Here is a 16,670-nt window from a genome sequence, read left to right as displayed (position 1 = left end):
CTCCAGTGCATGGGCTTTCTTCCTGTGCTCCTCTTCCCTGATTGATGGGAACACATGTTTAAAAGATTAGTTAAGAGTTATTGATCCAATTTAAAATCCTGTAAATTGTGTTATCCACCCTTATTAGACCGCATTCAAAGTGCACCCTCATGGGAGGAAGGTTCCACATTGTACCAAAGGCCAGTCAAATTCATACCCAGCAAGTCAGCTCACACTGCAAATAGAAGTCAGAACTGAAGATGCCTCTTGGATGAGATGCAAAACGTCTTCAGGTATCCTTGGATAACTATGACCTGGATAACTGAGAATCTTCACAGACCGCAAACTGTCTTCTCAATTTCCGACTAAAGCTTGTAAACATAAAACAGCCCAAAGTCAACTAATGTGCAGTTCTGAGATAATTAAGGAAGACACAGGAAGACATCTGCTATTACCCTTCAGTATGTTTTATTCATATTACTCATCTTTAATAAAAATACGGTGTCAAGGCTCTCCTATATAAAATGTCTTTAGGCCAGTTCACTCAGCGTGCAAAATCACACACCTTTCCACTTAATTCTAGTGGGATCTAGTCCTGAAGATAATTTTGGATTTAACTGTTTAGAGATATTCACATTTGAAACTTTTGCTGCCAGCACTGTATAATGGACATTTGTACAACTTAACAATGTTCGTAGTTACTCATCTTAATCCATCTACTTTCTGCTGAAGAAACCATCCGTACAAAATAACAATTGTAATTTTTAAAGGCTGTGGACTGTACAACAAAATTCCATTTATTGTATTGTACTGGGGTGGTAGTTAAAGTTTTAGAGATGGACATCTCAAAACCTCGGCACATACCACTTAAACAATCTGGAGGGACAGATACCATTAGGGTTAAGTAAGAAGAAGTGTTGGTTTTGAGACTTGAATGAACTCAATCCTTTAATCTGTGGAGTAAAATTAGCATTCAAGTCAAACAGGGATCTTACATGAGTTGTGAAGCAGTAAAACATCATTAAAATAAGTTATTCAGGCAGATTCCATTGTCATTATCCATCAATCATCATGATTTATCATAAAGCCAGACAAGGCATTGTGACTGGCTTGTTGACTAGCAAATCATCACCAGTCCCTTTCATGAGCCTGCCTGTACGGTATGCCTAAAAGACTAAAACATCCTCCTCTGTCAGTGTAGAAAGTGGAGTGCCGCCATACATCTTCAAGTTACCATGGCGCACCACATCTTTGTTCAATGAGTGCTCTGATAAACTCATGTTTTTTGTCTTTGCCAGGGCTCTCATTGAGCGGTTGAAGTGTGCCGACCCGGTGAAATACATGAGAGCACAGGCAAACTCATTGTAGGGCACTACAATGATGTCCAGCCTGCGATGGCGGTGGCCGGGTCCTGGCAAACGGCACACACCCATGTATTCTTCTGCTCTCCATTCTCCTCGTGGCTCACCAGATCATCCGTCAAAAACCCTTAGAAATAAACAGTTGGGTTTTTCAGTTTCTCTGAAGGAAAACAAACCTCTGAATAAGATGTGGGGAAATCCTTAGCCCCTACAAAGAAAGATGGACCTTACCACTGTCATGGAGGCTCTGCAGTACTTTGCTGAAAACGCCCTTGTGGGACTTGCCATCAGGATGAGTTATAAGTACGTCAACATCTCCACATGTGGCCTTTCTCCGTCGGTAGGAGCCACATGCCATCGCCACCAGCTGTGGGTCTATGGCCTGGGTAGCATCCCTCACCTGCACATACCCCCACCCCCAAAAAAGACTAAAAATAAAATTATATATATATAAAAATATTTTATATTATAATATTTTTAAAAAGTATGATACTGAAAAATCTGGTAATATGGTAATATTTTTTTACAGTTTTGTGTTTGATTTTCACTTCTTTGTAACATCTAAGCAGCAGCAGAGTGATAATGGACACTGAGTGCTGTAAATATGACAATATTTAATAAAAAACACAATTGTAGAAACATCTTAATATTTGCCACTAGCCACCAGACTGCCACAAGGTGCCACAGAGTGCAACAGGGTGCCACTAGCTGCAAGAGGGTGCCACTAGTGCCACAGAGTGCCAACTAGCTGTCACAGAGTGCAACAGGGTGCCACTAGCTGTCACAGAGTGCTACAGGGTGCCACTAGCTGCCAGAGGGTGCCACTAGTTGCCGCAGAGTGCCACAGGGTGCCACTAGTTGCCACAGAGTGCAACAGGGTACCACTAGCTACCATAGAGTGCCACAGGGTACCACTAGCTACCATAGAGTGCCACAGGGTGCCACTAGCTACCATAGAGTGCCACAGGGTGCCACTAGTTGCCACAGAGTGCAACAGGGTACCACTAGCTACCATAGAGTGCCACAGGGTGCCTCTAGCTACCACAGAGTGCAACAGGGTGCCAGTAGTTGCCACCTAGTGCCACAGGGTGCCACTAGCTACCACAGAGTGCAACAGGGTGCCACTAGCTGCCAGAGGGTGCCACTATCTTAATATTTGCCACTAGCCACCAGACTGCCACAAGGTGCCACAGAGTGCAACAGGGTGCCACTAGCTGCAAGAGGGTGCCACTGGTTGCCACAGAGTGCCAACTAGCTGTCACAGAGTGCAACAGGGTGCCACTAGTTGCCACAGAGTGCCAACTAGCTGTCACAGAGTGCAACAGGGTGCCACTAGCTGCCACAGAGTGCAACAGGGTGCCACTAGTTGCCACCTAGTGCCACAGGGTGCCACTAGCTACCACAGAGTGCAACAGGGTGCCACTAGCTACCACAGAGTGCAACAGGGTGCCACTAGCTGCCAGAGGGTGCCACTGGTTGCCACTAGCTGCCAGAGGGTGCCACTGGTTACCACAGAGTGCAACAGGGTGCCACTAGCTGCCAGAGGGTGCCACTGGTTGCCACTAGCTGCCAGAGGGTGCCACTAGCTACCATAGAGTGCCACAGAGTGCCAACTAGCTGTCACAGAGTGCAACAGGGTGCCACTAGTTGCCACAGAGTGCCAACTAGCTGTCACAGAGTGCAACAGGGTGCCACTAGTTGCCACAGAGTGCCACAGGGTGCCACTAGCTACCATAGAGTGCAACAGGGTGCCACTAGTTGCCACAGAGTGCCACAGGGTGCCTCTAGCTACCACAGAGTGCAACAGGGTGCCACTAGTTGCCACAGAGTGCAACAGGGTGCCACTAGTTGCCACAGAGTGCAACAGGGTGCCACTAGCTGCCAGAGGGTGCCACTAGTTGCCACAGAGTGCCACAGGGTGCCTCTAGCTACCACAGAGTGCAACAGGGTGCCACTAGTTGCCACAGAGTGCCACGGGGTGCCTCTAGCTACCACAGAGTGCAACAGGGTGCCACCCTGGCTGCCACAGGGTGCTACAGGGTGCCACTAGCTATCACAGAGTGCTACAGGGTGCCACTAGCTGCCACAGACTGCTACAGGGTGCCACTAGCTGTCACAGAGTGCTACAGGGTGCCACTAGCTGCCACTACCTGCCACAGGGTGCTATAGCATGCCACTACCTACCAAGGATGGCCACTAGCTGCCACAGACTGCCACCCTGGCTACCACAGAGTGCTACAGGGTGCCACTAGCTGCTGCAGAGTGCCACTAGTTGCCACAGGGTGCTACAGGGTGCCACTAGCTGCCACAGGGTGTTACAGGGTGCCACTAGCTGCCACAGACTGCCACCCTGGCTACCACAGAGTGCTACAGGGTGCCACTAGCTGCCACAGGGTGCTACAGGGTGCCACTAGCTGTCACAGAGTGCCACAGGGTGCCACTAGCTGCCACAGAGTGCCACAGGGTGCCACTAGCTGTCACTAGCTGTCACAGAGTGCCACAGGGTGCTATAGCATGCCACTACCTGCCAAGGATGGCCACTAGCTGTCACAGAGTGCTACAGGGTGCCACTAGCTGTCACAGAGTGCCACAGGGTGCCACTAGCTGCCACAGGGTGCTACTAGCTGCCACAGGGTGCTACAGGGTGCCACTAGCTGTCACAGAGTGCCACAGGGTGCCACTAGCTGCCACAGGGTGCTACAGGGTGCCACTAGCTGCCACTAGCTGCCACAGAGTGCCAACTAGCTGTCACAGAGTGCCACAGGGTGCCACTAGCTGCCACAGGGTGCCACTAGCTGCCACTAGCTGCCACAGGGTGCTACAGGGTGCCACTAGCTGCCACTAGCTGCCACTAGCTGCCACAGAGTGCCAACTAGCTGTCACAGAGTGCCACAGGCTGCCACTAGCTGCCACAGGGTGCTACAGGGTGCCACTAGCTATCACAGAGTGCCAACTAGCTGTCACAGGGTGCCACTGGATGCCCCAGCGTGCCACAGGGTGCCACAGAGTGCCAAAGGGTCTCTGTTTCCAGCCAAATACTGGGAGGTAGTTTTGCTAAAGCATCACATATTATTTTTGACAAGCCTGAGGGAGTACACATGCTTTCTTCATCTATCTCATGTGTACTTACTATTTGGCAGCGTTGGAGGAAAAAGAAAATCCAAGTAATACAATATGAAAACAACTAGCGTTATTCTCGCTCTGGAGTGAACAGGTATCTGGCTAACTCAAGATGCAGCAAGTTTCAAGAGTTAGTTTTCCCCTTTGGGATGCTCCACTTTGTGAGAACACAGTATGGTTTTCCCATTATCAAGCAGTCAAGGAAAGCTGACACAAACCTTTTCCTACTTCAAGCCTTCCGCTTCCAAATGTTTGAGGGGTACTGGGGAATCTTTTTCAAAAATGTCTCACCTCAAAACTTGACTAAACATGTTTCACTCATCATTACAGAATGATACATATAGATACTGCGACAAATGAAGATGCATTACCACTTTCTCTATGGCTGCTGCTTCTTCTCTAGGCATTCGGTCTAGAAAGTCATTGTAGTGCTTGAGTCCTATTTTCTGAGTGTTGCTCAGGTGAGCTTTTGCGCGGATATCCTCCAATGTGCGAAATCCCTAAAAGAGAATAACATTTTTAAGAAAATCTTCAAAGACTACAGAATGTTATTTATTAAACATTGCCTCCCATTTCCTTCTTGCCATAATTATTAATTTAATTAGGATTGAATATATAGCCCACAGCTTAATTTCTATTCCTTAAGGTTCTGATGAAGATCACACAACTCGTTTTTTATTTCTGTTATCTTTTCATAAAGCACAGTATTACCAAGCAATAAAAGCCCCAATGAAGAAGCTCCTAAGTAAAAGGGACCCATAGCCCGACAGATACTGGATTTTTGAGGACAATGCAGAAATATTTTAGAGCTTAGATAATCCAATAATGATCTAACCATTTTAACATCTGTAAACAAATATTTTAGAAAAGGATCTCTTAAATTTGATTTTTAAAGCGTTAGGGTTAGGGTTAGTACGGAGTGGGACATTTTTTTTAATTTAAAATATATGTCAGTGCTCTCTGGTGGACAAATTATTTATTGGAAACACCATTTCTTATGCCTCAAACATATCTTTGGCCTTTCTGCACTGCCATTTCTTGTTACTTATGCAAATACCAATTTATAGGAAATAAGCTAATATCGGTAATATAACGGCCCAGCTATCTTATCAGTCAGTCTGTAAACCAGAATGTTAATCTGGACTGTATTTCTATTGTCTTACATATCTTTTACTACAAGTAGATATCTTGTCACCGTGTTGTAAACTGTACATTGATGTGAATAGCATATGGGTAAATAAAACTTCAAGTATGTCGGCATTATTTTAATTCAACGTGTGTGTATGCCTTACCTGTTGGTACCACAACTGTGCAGTTTTAACTCCTGCACCCCAGATGTTACTAAAGAGCTCCAACACAGGCACAGCCTCTCCAATGTGATCTAGCTTTCGCAGGTGGCCGCTTTCCATGATCTCATCAATTTTGTCGGCCATGCGTTTTCCAATTCCTGGGATCTGACAAGCCTCCTAAAACAAACGAAAAAAAGCCTGTTAAAGACAGGAATATACGCAAAATAATCCCCGTATCGTGGACTTTAAATAAACTGTGTATTTACCTTTTTTACAACAAAAACTACATGCCACTACCAACAACATAATATTAAAAGCATCTGCTATAGGTTACCTGATATGATGTAATAGGCTTATGGTAACTCTTCAGTGCGTTTATAGCTTTAGAGTAGCCCAGTGCCCTCCACTTGTCCCCCTGGTGTGTGTACGCCTTTGCCAGGACTTCTAGTTTGTCTGTGATGTGCTTGTTGAAGTTGTGATTTTTGGATTGAGAGGACTGGGCACAGACCCACTTCCCTGAGACCAGCTTCTGAGCTGCTGAGTCTGGACCAGGATCAAGACTGGGGCCGGGAGTCTCCTCTTTGGGGTGCTGGCCAGTGATGAGTGCTTCCAGATCACTCTGAGAGACCCCGTCTTCCTCTCCTTGCACTTCCTCTTTGGTGTCTGGGACTGTCTGAGAGTAAAATGTAATGTAAAGCTATAATAACAATCCAACACACACTGACTTTTGATGTGTTTAAGGTCTAGCTTCTGTCCCAAATTCCCTAAAATGATAAATGACTGAAAGACTTACTTCATAAGAAACCTGTAAAACTGTGTTTTCTACACATGACCTGGAAACCTACCATGTCTATGGTCTCCTCTTGATTGTTTTGATCCGACACTGGCTGCACAGATGGCTTGACATTTGGCAACTCTTCTTTAATATTTTCATGACGTGTTTCAGATTCCCTAAGTAGAGAGAACATTAAGAGATGTGATAAGAGCGACGACTCATTGAATTTTCTACTATATCTGTTGTCTCAATGTATGCAGTTTTGTAAATACTTTGAAGTGGCAAAAGTGATGAAGTGAAGTGACGTGAAGTGAAGATGAAGTGAAGTGAAAAGTTGATTTGCATTCACCATGGCTTGCTCCTATGTAGTGTATTGACAAGCATAGATAAACTGGTAACATCATGAGATTAACGACATCTTCCAGAAATTAGCATTCTAAAAAGTACTATTAGGTCATGAACCTCTTGGGTAGAAGAAGGCTGTAGCTGTCAACATCCAGCATTTGTTTCTCACTGATGCACAGGCTCAACCAAGTACATTTCAGCAGGTGGACTCCTGAGGGCATGTAATCTACTTTCAGTAAGCGCAGAGCCCTGTCGATATTCATGTTGTCATCCACAACAACATGAGTGACACTGGGACACAGTGAACTCTCCGTCTGTCCTCCATTCTGCTGAATTTGTCTTTGGAAGATCTGGTATCTGGCATTTCCTATTCCAGCAGGCAGGATGTACACAGTGACACCATTAAAAGTGTTTCCTGGGACAGAAGTAAGGGAACACGTTACATTGAGCAAATATGTTGCATATTGTGGCTTCTTCTTTTTATTCACAAATTTTTCATCCACACACACGCAAAAAAAAAAACCAGTACCAACCTGTCACATCACATTCATCAGGTTTCTTCTTTACTGGGGGAGCATCCTTTCCGTGTAACGCTTTGGCTCTTTTAACTTTCGGGAATGCTTTCATAATCCCGTGACGACACTCCATCTTGTCTCTTAAAGGGGGCGCCAGTGACCTGCAATATGAAGCAAAATGAAGTTATCTATAAATGAGAGAAAAACTCATTCACAAATCTGGAAAGTGTATACAACTAACGGTACACTATACTATACTTATTCTCATAGTGTCAGAGTAACATAATATATATAGTGGGTTCACACTGGAAAATTGATTTTAGTATTACATAATGGGAAAACATTTTTTGGGATGCTATTTGTTTGTTATTTTGGATTCTGCTGTGGTTTTCAAAGTAACAGTTTGATAGCAGTGCAATTACACTGTAAAATACAACATTAAAGTCATGCATTCAAAAAGGTAATTAAGTATGTAAGTATTATCATCTAAATGTACTTAAGTATCAAAAGTAAAAGCAGAAGACAGAGTGCCCCCAGCCAGTCTTATATTACTAAATGTTATATTCGCTTATTTATTTACTAATGTATTAATGTGTAAGTTGCATGTTAAGGTTGTATCTAGTCGTTTGAGCTAATTTTAACGACATTAATCTTTTATTTAACAACACATGAATATTGTTAACATGATCATGTTGAAAGCATCAATCTTCAAAGTAACTAATAGTAACTGTAACGTTAGCTGTAATATGAATGTAGTAAACAATACAATAATTACCTTTGAAGTGAAGTAAATATTTGAATAACGTTATAATGTAGCATAATATCAACACACTAAACTAAAGTACAAGGACCTCAAATTAGTTTTTCCACAATACTGAACTAAACATACTTTGTGCCATTCCACCACTGCAATTGGATTGACGCTTGTCATATCAAATAACGTTACCGTAGTTAGAACAAAACAGCAAAGTACATTTATCGTACAGCTGCTGTGAGTTGTCAACAAGATCAATTAAGATAGGTTAAGACACAAGCTGAGAAATCAGTATTTCTTACCGCAACATAGTGTTAGCTAACTTGAATAACGTTAACTAACGTTAATGTTACCTTTTAACGTTACGTTAGCTTATGATGGTTTGAAACAGACAGTATTTAGACTATTTCAACTATCATTTTACTCCATATTTAAAGAATTCAAACATATCCATATATAATTGCACATTTTAAGCAGAAAACACTTTGAACTGTAATTTTTTGGCTCTTACCCCCGTTCTGGTGGATGGAACTAGAGCCCTGAATGTAACCATATGCACGCCGGAAAACAATACAATACAAACATTTCACTTCCGGGTCAATTATTTGTTTTAGTTTTGTTTAAAATGAATCTACATATTACAACTTTGTTGTTTGTTAGTCATTTTACGATGAAAATGATTTGTCAATTCTCTTATTTTCCTTTTTAATGTGTGTATCGACCTCGGTTGCTGTGGTTACGGGTTGAGTCCGGAAGTGGCCCCGTGCCAGAAACATCTTTAGAAACATGGCTGTGAAAAGCTGGATTGATATCCTAAAATCGTCAAAGAAAACAGCTTTGATACACGATGGTGAGTAACTAAAAAAGAAGAAAAACACTTTTATTGCTTTTTTTTTGCATCTGTCAACTCGCCAGAATGACGCCTCATTGCAACATAGCTAGCTTCCCAGCTAACAGGATTGTTACTAGGCGACAGGCAGGTGGTACAACGGACGCAGAAGCATATTACACACGTTGTTTTACTATAAACAGACACTGGAAAAACAGTAAGATATCTATAATTTATCAACAACACGTTGCCAATATAGCATATACAGTTTCTGAAAAGCTGTGTCCTAAATGTGAAGCATGTAATGCTTACTAATTGTGAGATGTGTCTGATCCCTTTATCCATCCATTTTCTGTTTACCGAAATTAACATAACAGCTGTTTTTATTTAACCAAATATGAATTAAATGTTGTACTCGTATGATCACATGTAATGCTGGATTAGCACTGAAGCTAGATGACTTGTTTTTGCTAAACTAGAAATAGAAACATTACAGTTGGTAACATTATAGTTTTCTGTTTGTTTTGTGTGTGTGTGTGTGTGCGTTGGTTTTGTATGATAAATCTTTACACAATCCACCTCCAGGAAAAAGAAAGATCCACTACCTCTTTACAGATGGAAAAGAAATGGCAGAAGAGTATGACTTGAAAACAGATGAGCTCACTGGTAAGCAACAGTTTTGAGTTTTACACAGCAGCATCTAAAGTAGCTGCTGGCGTTTTGACTTTCAATGGCATAAGTTTATGTTTCTTATAAAGCGTTTGGTACTTTTCAGTACGAAAGTGGCGTCATAAAAGCCCCCTTGGAGCTCAGGGCCAATGGCAGGTAGAGGTTGGGGAGCCACTTGCAGACCCTGTCACTTCTTTGGATCCGGAGGTGATCAAGGAGAGCTGCTCCAATGTGAGTTCTTCTATGTTCTCTTTGACTTTAGAGTTAAAGTTGAACCACTTAATTTCATTTTCTATTTTTGTTTGTTTTATATCACTCTTAGTTTTAGGGAAAACACTAGTAAATGTCATGTCTGTAAAATGGATTTTTTCTGTTTCCACAGCCTGTGTTCACGCGCAAAGACACAAAGACCAGCTTTCAGTGGAGAATCCGCAACCTTCCCTACCACAAAGATGTCTTCAGTGTTTCTGTGGAGCCGTCTGAGAGATGCATCATCATAAAAACCTCAAACAAAAAGTAAATATGAATGACAATGCTTTTCTGGTTCAATGGTTCTTTTCATGCCTGTGTTGTACCATAGACTGTATATAAAAAGTGTTGTACACTTGTGTGTTGTAATCCATGAGTCCTCCCTATAGATGGCACTGTTTACAATACATTAGTCTATACAGTGCTGTGATAAACTCATGAGATCCTTTCCATGTCTTATGTCTCTGGCAGGTATTATAAGAAGTTTGTTGTTCCTGATTTAGATCGCAGTCAGCTGCCATTGGACAGCTCTGCAATCAGCTTCACTCACTCCAACAACACTTTAATTGTCAGCGTAAGTCCTATAAAACAATTAAAATAAATTAATCTATATCTCTACTGTTACCTAATGCTTTAAATAGAATGTTGACTGCAGGGACCCAAACAGTATCATCTCTGCAATCTGAATAATAAATAAAAACAATATACAAAATTACTTACTATACTTTTAAAATAATATTTGTATCCATAAATGTTTAACTTATTAATGCATTTTATGTAAATTATGAGGATGCGATACCTGCCTTTTTTTTTCTTAGATTTTGTCCTCCAGGTTTTCCTCTGTGCACCTGTCACTTACTCCACAGTTTTTTGACATTACAACAATATCAGTGTTGTGATATTTGCCTTACATTTTCAGCACTCTTTCGACATGATGACAGTGAGAGATTTGCAGGAGGGAGGCAAGGAGAATGGTGAAGTAATTATTTTTCTTCTCTCTTGTCTAGTACAAGAAACCCAAGGAGATCTTAACCCTTGAACAGGAGCTACTGAAGGAGCTGAAGAAACTGAAGGGGACTGGTGAAGGGGATGTCGATTGCAAAACTCAGTGAATTCTGACTGTGGGAGCAAGAGAATAAGTTGCATTTAAAGCAGAGCATCACTGCATCATTTTCCCGTCACATTTAAGCTCTCTTTTATTTGTCTTTAGTGGATCCCTTCATTAAGAAGACCTTTGCGTAGTGCCTTGTCAATGGTTAAATGCTTCCAATTGTGTTTTCTAATTGGTGTCCCTTTATTAGAGTTGTTAGTGTTTAAAGTGTCCTGCCATTTATATTTGATACTCACAACCATATTTATTAACTTTGTAGCTGAACCATGAGCGATTTGAAATTATATTACAACGGTGTCTATTTTTGCTACTTGTTACCAAACCTACTAGGGAGCAATTTTGATTGGGGTCACATAACCTACCATCCTCCATTCATTGATGTCCTTGTAAAACACTCAAAACACACAATGCCTCATCCCTGTTCGTTCCGGGGTCACTGTTACGAGCACATCCCATTTGTGTTAACTGAATACCCTCATGTTCCTTGCATGTAGTGGGCCACCCTGAAAGCCATTACTGAAACTTTGGTAAGCGAGCAAGCTAGTGTTACTGTTTCCCTTTACAGAGGGTCACTCTGACTCTGTGGTCTCTAGCTAAAACTCCATAGAGCCAAGTTAGAAATAGGTGCCACAGTTACAGAGCTTTGTTCCAAATGGATTTCATGTTATTGTCTGACAAAGACAAATATAAAGACAGTATTTCAAGTGTTTGGATTTTAGAAGTTTATGTGTATATGACATGTAAAGAAGAATTATAGAGATACATGCTTCAAATGGGATATTTGTCTGCTTTTTCCACCAAGTTTAATTAAGACAAACACTGTCCAGTCAGAAATACTTAGACAGTGGATATAAAAAGAACAGCGTTGTTTTAAAGAGACAATGGCATTTAAATATAGATTGTTGAAACCTTGTGATTCCTTGCATTTTTTACCACTTGTCCAAACCCGGAGAGCAAGTGCAAAGAGCAAAGACAAAACCACAGGTCTCTCTCACTATTGTGCTTTGTCTTCTTCCAGATGGAAAGAATATGAATACAAGAAAACATTGTAAACCCAGCCTGTCCTGTTGTTTTGCAAATTTTTGTGAGGGACTTGATGGATTTTTTTTTTTAACTTTGAAAAATGCATTTATAAAATACTTGATTAAGTAGCATTTGCCTGTTTGGTTTTTTAAGAGGTGCACCCTTAATAACACTTAAATAAATCACGCAAGAAGTATATTCTGTAGAGCAGATGTCCTAAATACCAAATATTCATTCTGAGATCTTAATTGTGGTAATTTACTTTTATGCTTTACAGTCTTCAGAGCTCAAGCTGCTGTCAAAACAAATTCCTGCAGCAGCAAACACCAACTAGCAAATTGGACATCCCGCTCATGCACTGTGAGAGCAGCTGAGTCCCTCTGTTCAGGGTCTTCTTCCTCCCCTGTCGTTTGGCCTCTGGTGGTCATGCTCAACTGCTTCTGGGAAGAGAGTTTCTTTTCTACCTCCCTTTTATTCCCGAATGCCTCTTCCCAGCCATTCCCCCTCTTTCAGCCGATGCCACATTTTGCCACACAGGCCCTGATGCTTTTTCTACAACCCCTCCGCTCCCTCTCTGCAAACCCCCCTCGTTCCAACCCTTCACCCCTCCCTGTGTGACTGGCTTCTTTTTGATAACTGACCCCTCCTCGTGTTATTATTCGAACCCACTATTGTATAACATGCCCTTTTATATGAGGTTTCACAAAGGGCCCATTTGATCAGAGGGTTACGGTGTGCGATCGTGAGAAATGCAACTACATGGTGGTAACCTTTGTTTGGGCCAAAATGGTGGGCTGACCTCATCGCTTTTAATGCATAGCTCGGGCCATTCAGGCCCAAGTCTCACTTGCTGAGCACATTGAATTCAGTAGCCTGTCACAGATATTGCCCCTCAGTTATCTGGGTCTCCAGCTTCAAAAAGAAGAAGGAGAAAAAAACAACAGTTTTGGGGGGCAACCAACAATCTATGCTAGCTTTCCATCCCAAAACAAGTACACAAGAGAAGCAGCTCATGAACTGATTCTTTAGTGGTTTTAATATACACTCTACAATAAATATTTCCATCATTTGATCATTTACATTTTTACAGTAAAATATATTCATATATGTATATAATGGCCTCCTAAAGACAAGATAGCATGTCAACTGAGACTCAGATGCTGTAACCACAAGAAAATCCACATATAGCTGCCGTGTCTAGCTTCATTGTACTCATTTCTCTTTTAAACATTCTTTTATTGCTGAGCTGGGGAACTTCTAACCAAAAGGTTTTCATTCATGACAATATTGTTGAGGTCTTCAGTACTTTAAATGACCCTTGATTTAATAAGTAAAATCTGTCCTAAAGTCTGTCTGAATTGGAAATAACTAGCAGATTAGATAATCAATGGTTACATACAATCCAGTACAAAGAATTACACAAAGAAGTCCACAAAATGAGGCAAAAGGTGTATGGGCACTTGACTGTAAAAGTTCATTTCTCTGGGAGCACTTGTTTTCTCTTGTAGTGGTTCTTCTGTGCTGGTTCGTCCACAGTTCTCCTTCAGTGGTTTCAATCCTCAGTGGCCCCCTGTGCGCTGGTGATGGGAATGTTTAGTCCGCTTGCTGAAAGGGTGCATGGGGACAGCCAGAGGAAGGACATCAAATGGTCTCTTCTCGCTCAGCAAGTGCCCCTGGGTAGACGCTTCATGAAGTGGGCCTCCCTCTGGTGCTGCTTGGTCTTGGAGGCCTTCCTCGGACGGCCCTTGCGTGTGAAAGCCATGTACCAGCCTTCGTACTTGGCGTTCTGGAGTGCTGTGTAGTTGTTTTCCAGAACAATCTCTGTGAAGATGCAGTCTTTGCCTCGTCCTTTCCGCTGGGAAAGGAAAAAAAGGGGGGGGGGGGTTATTTTGAACAATTTCCAGGAAGTGGAATCATCGTCATTTTTTATTTCCAGACAATCAAATACCTTTTAAAACCTTAAGAGGGCCTAATTTCAAAATCAAATTTGTTCTGACTGTGAATGTGTCGCCATAAGCTTCAAATGTGGAATAACATTTCCAAGAAACAAACTTCAACATGTTGCTTCAGTCATATGCAGCCACAACACAATGAATTCCAGATTACCTTGCCGATCAGCTTCCCCCTCTTGTTCATACATATGTAGTATCCTGTCTTCACCCCTTTAATGCGAATGCGACTTCCAAAAGAGTCCGTCTCCACCTCCAGTTTAGCTGCACAGACAAAACGGATCCCCAATAATGAGATGACACAGTTCTGACATGGGGCAGGCATGCAGATTATGATGTTACAGTGTGTGAGAAAAATGAGCTCTATTCTTTATGCATGCTAGACACTGTAATAAACTTGAATTACATCGTGTCATCATTAAATGGCATTAAATCGTTGTGATGATCCTGACCAGTGAACCAGAATCATGAAGATGACATATAAATTCCCTCTTAATCCCTTTATGATCCAGTGGCTGCCTTTAACAAAGCAAGAGAGCCTTCCAAAATAGCACCAAATGATAGTGATTTTGCACGGCGGGATTGTTGCTGAATGTCTGTAAATGCTGTGCTGTGATGCAGTTCAGACTGGGGATAAAGGAGAGTGAGAATACTGCGGTCAGGGACACAGCCACAAGCACAGAGCAGCGGTCAGATTTGGGCCAGTTACAAGAGTGACACCCACTTAGGATGTGTAGCACATGTGTGTATGACTGAGTCTCATTCCCTCTGTGCGAATGTGTGTGTAGGCCGAGAAATTTAAAAGACAAAAGAGCACACAGGAGAGGCAAGGAGAGGAAAAGGTATAAAGTGAAGATGCTGACTTCACCGCTCCTTATAAATTGAGTCATACATTGAGTTGCAATGCAATGAAAATTCCTCATAAAATGAGCCTCCAAAAAGCAGGCATTGAGAAGTGGATGGATGGTGGTGGCTGTGGTGGAAAGATGGCTAGACACACAAAAAATCCTCTGGTGACAGGAATTCTGCTCCCTTTACATTTAAGCCTTAACCTTTTTTCCGTGCTAGAAGTAAACAAGAAAGTCTCTCCCTAAAGTCCATCATAACAGGTGTCAAGGGCTTTCTGGACTACTAACACACTAAAGAAATAAATCACCTTCATAAGGCCATAAAAATAGGCAACACTGATGCCACTAACGATGTTTACAATCGCTACTGCTGTTTCTCCTGGCTCAAACATTTTCCAACAGGCTGCCAAAAACGACATAATTTATACTGCTTTTCAACACTGCCCCGCGCACCATTGAATTTAAACAATTCCCCTGTTTGTAAGACGAACATGTTTCCTATTTTATCATTTTCCTGAGGTTTAAAGGCATTGAAATGTAAGAAACGATGGCCTTTAGCTGTCATTTAGTGTTTAGCTGTTTGGATTGATCTGGCCATAACACCAGGGACTGAAAGTAAATTTTGCTTAATCATTTCAGAGACAATAAAAATGCTCTCCCTGAATGGATTAACATATGTGGACTTTTGTACAGCATTATTATATAGCCGTGTGTAAGTATGTAATTATACAAGCCACTTCACGTATGGGTTTTGCTAGGCTATTTACAAAAATGTTCAAAGGGTAATTAACATGACGTAGGCCTAGGCCTATTCTCGCGATAGTCTTCATATTTCTCTCATAAATTGACGTAACTGCCAACGTCCTGCTGCCTAGGAAGAATTGTAGTGGTTAAATGGAGACTGAAAAATGATTTTAGTTCATATAAATAGTGTTATTAGGTCTTATAATAATTTCTAAATCACTTATTAGGTCTTATAATCATTTCTAAATCACATCCCTCTCTGCTGGCCTTATTCTCCGCTCCCTTTTTTTCTTACCGTGCACCGCTCCGTCGTCTCCGTTGGCGTTGACCCTCTTGTTGGCCAGGACCTGGACATGCTTCCCGCTGGTGCGGCTGTACAGCTGGTAGGTTCGTGTCAACCTGCGGCTCATCCGGTCCGACAGCCGGCTCTGCTCGGTAACATGGTGCTTGAAATTTGGAGGAGACTGCACAGTGTTCTGTCGGACGATATAGGAAACACATGTCATGAAATACGAAATGACTTTTTAATTTCACCCTGCAACTCGGGGAAACCCTAAAAAAAAGTCAGCTGTGAGGAGAGTAAAGCTTGCCAGTCAAACAGCCAAGGCCCAGGCCCACAGTTCGCTGTGCCATTCATCACTTTTAAATATCCTAATTCGTCCTGATTTTTCTAATTTCATTTATTTGTAGACGCACAGTGTCTTTTGGAGATGCTTTCATGGACCCTCGGGGGTGACATTTCCCTCTGATGGGTTGTTTTTTTGCCACCGATGATCTTTCCCCTTCTTGACTTCTTCTTTTCATTTCAGCCGTTCTCCATCCACATGTGTTTTAACAATCACTTTTTTAGGCTGAAGCTTACCTCTTTTCAAGATGTTTGAATTGTTGCCAATTGCCATAGCACATAATAAAATGTTTTCATTGTTATTGCAGCCTATTGCAGATGTAGAGACGTTGAAATACGCCGCTAAGCACGGCGCCTACATATCCGTTAACTTTACCTACCCAATTATAGTACTTACGCAACATTAATGCATTTTATTGAAGTGAAAATCTGAGTACCTGCGTAAAAGCAAAGCGCCGTGAACTGAATTAACCTGAGGGAAGAAA

The 16,670-nt window shown here is 42.0% G+C and overlaps 2 protein-coding genes and 1 pseudogene across 3 annotated transcripts; 1 reads left to right on the top strand and 2 right to left on the bottom strand.

Annotated features, from left to right (window-relative positions):
- Window positions 1-428: 428 nt before the first annotated feature.
- Window positions 429-8,722, bottom strand: LOC119892815 (DNA polymerase lambda-like). Its single transcript, XM_038704828.1, is given in 11 exon segments — window positions 429-1,160; window positions 1,163-1,420; window positions 1,423-1,467; window positions 1,572-1,740; window positions 4,832-4,960; window positions 5,753-5,926; window positions 6,084-6,422; window positions 6,595-6,700; window positions 6,987-7,284; window positions 7,403-7,545; window positions 8,650-8,722. Coding segments are annotated over 10 exon segments (1,686 nt in total). The 5' UTR covers window positions 7,518-7,545; window positions 8,650-8,722; the 3' UTR covers window positions 429-1,107.
- Window positions 8,723-8,863: 141 nt separating this feature from the next.
- LOC119892816 (protein DPCD-like) lies at window positions 8,864-12,148 on the top strand. Of its 2 annotated transcripts, none has more exons than XM_038704830.1 (6): window positions 8,864-8,988; window positions 9,553-9,633; window positions 9,743-9,867; window positions 10,019-10,152; window positions 10,357-10,459; window positions 10,893-12,148. In XM_038704830.1, exons 1-6 carry the CDS (start codon window positions 8,925-8,927, stop codon window positions 10,995-10,997), a joined length of 612 nt encoding a protein of 203 aa, XP_038560758.1. In that variant the 5' UTR covers window positions 8,864-8,924; the 3' UTR covers window positions 10,998-12,148. The 2 variants fall into 2 exon arrangements, with proteins under 2 accessions (XP_038560758.1, XP_038560757.1); XM_038704829.1 differs by lacking the exon at window positions 8,864-8,988 and adding an exon at window positions 9,040-9,184.
- A 997-nt stretch (window positions 12,149-13,145) lies between these two features.
- LOC119892814 lies at window positions 13,146-16,178 on the bottom strand (annotated as a pseudogene).
- Between the last annotated feature and the right edge of the window lie 492 nt (window positions 16,179-16,670).

Source organism: Micropterus salmoides, unplaced genomic scaffold (assembly GCF_014851395.1).
Source record: "Micropterus salmoides isolate LMB-PRFRI ecotype aquatic unplaced genomic scaffold, ASM1485139v1 Ms_hic_scaffold_701, whole genome shotgun sequence".
NCBI lineage: Eukaryota > Metazoa > Chordata > Actinopteri > Centrarchiformes > Centrarchidae > Micropterus > Micropterus salmoides.
Note: the sequence above shows the minus strand (reverse complement) of the source record. Positions and strands in the feature narration are given on the sequence as shown.

Bases quoted from the DNA above. Each gene is read 5' to 3' on its own strand.
- LOC119892816 (XM_038704829.1), top strand. From the start codon at position 9,055: ATGACGCCTCATTGCAACATAGCTAGCTTCCCAGCTAACAGGATTGTT. The intron at 9,185-9,552 runs GTAAGATATCTA...ATCCACCTCCAG, and splicing joins AAACAGACACTGGAAAAACA to GAAAAAGAAAGATCCACTAC. The intron at 10,460-10,892 runs GTAAGTCCTATA...TCTCTTGTCTAG, and splicing joins ACAACACTTTAATTGTCAGC to TACAAGAAACCCAAGGAGAT.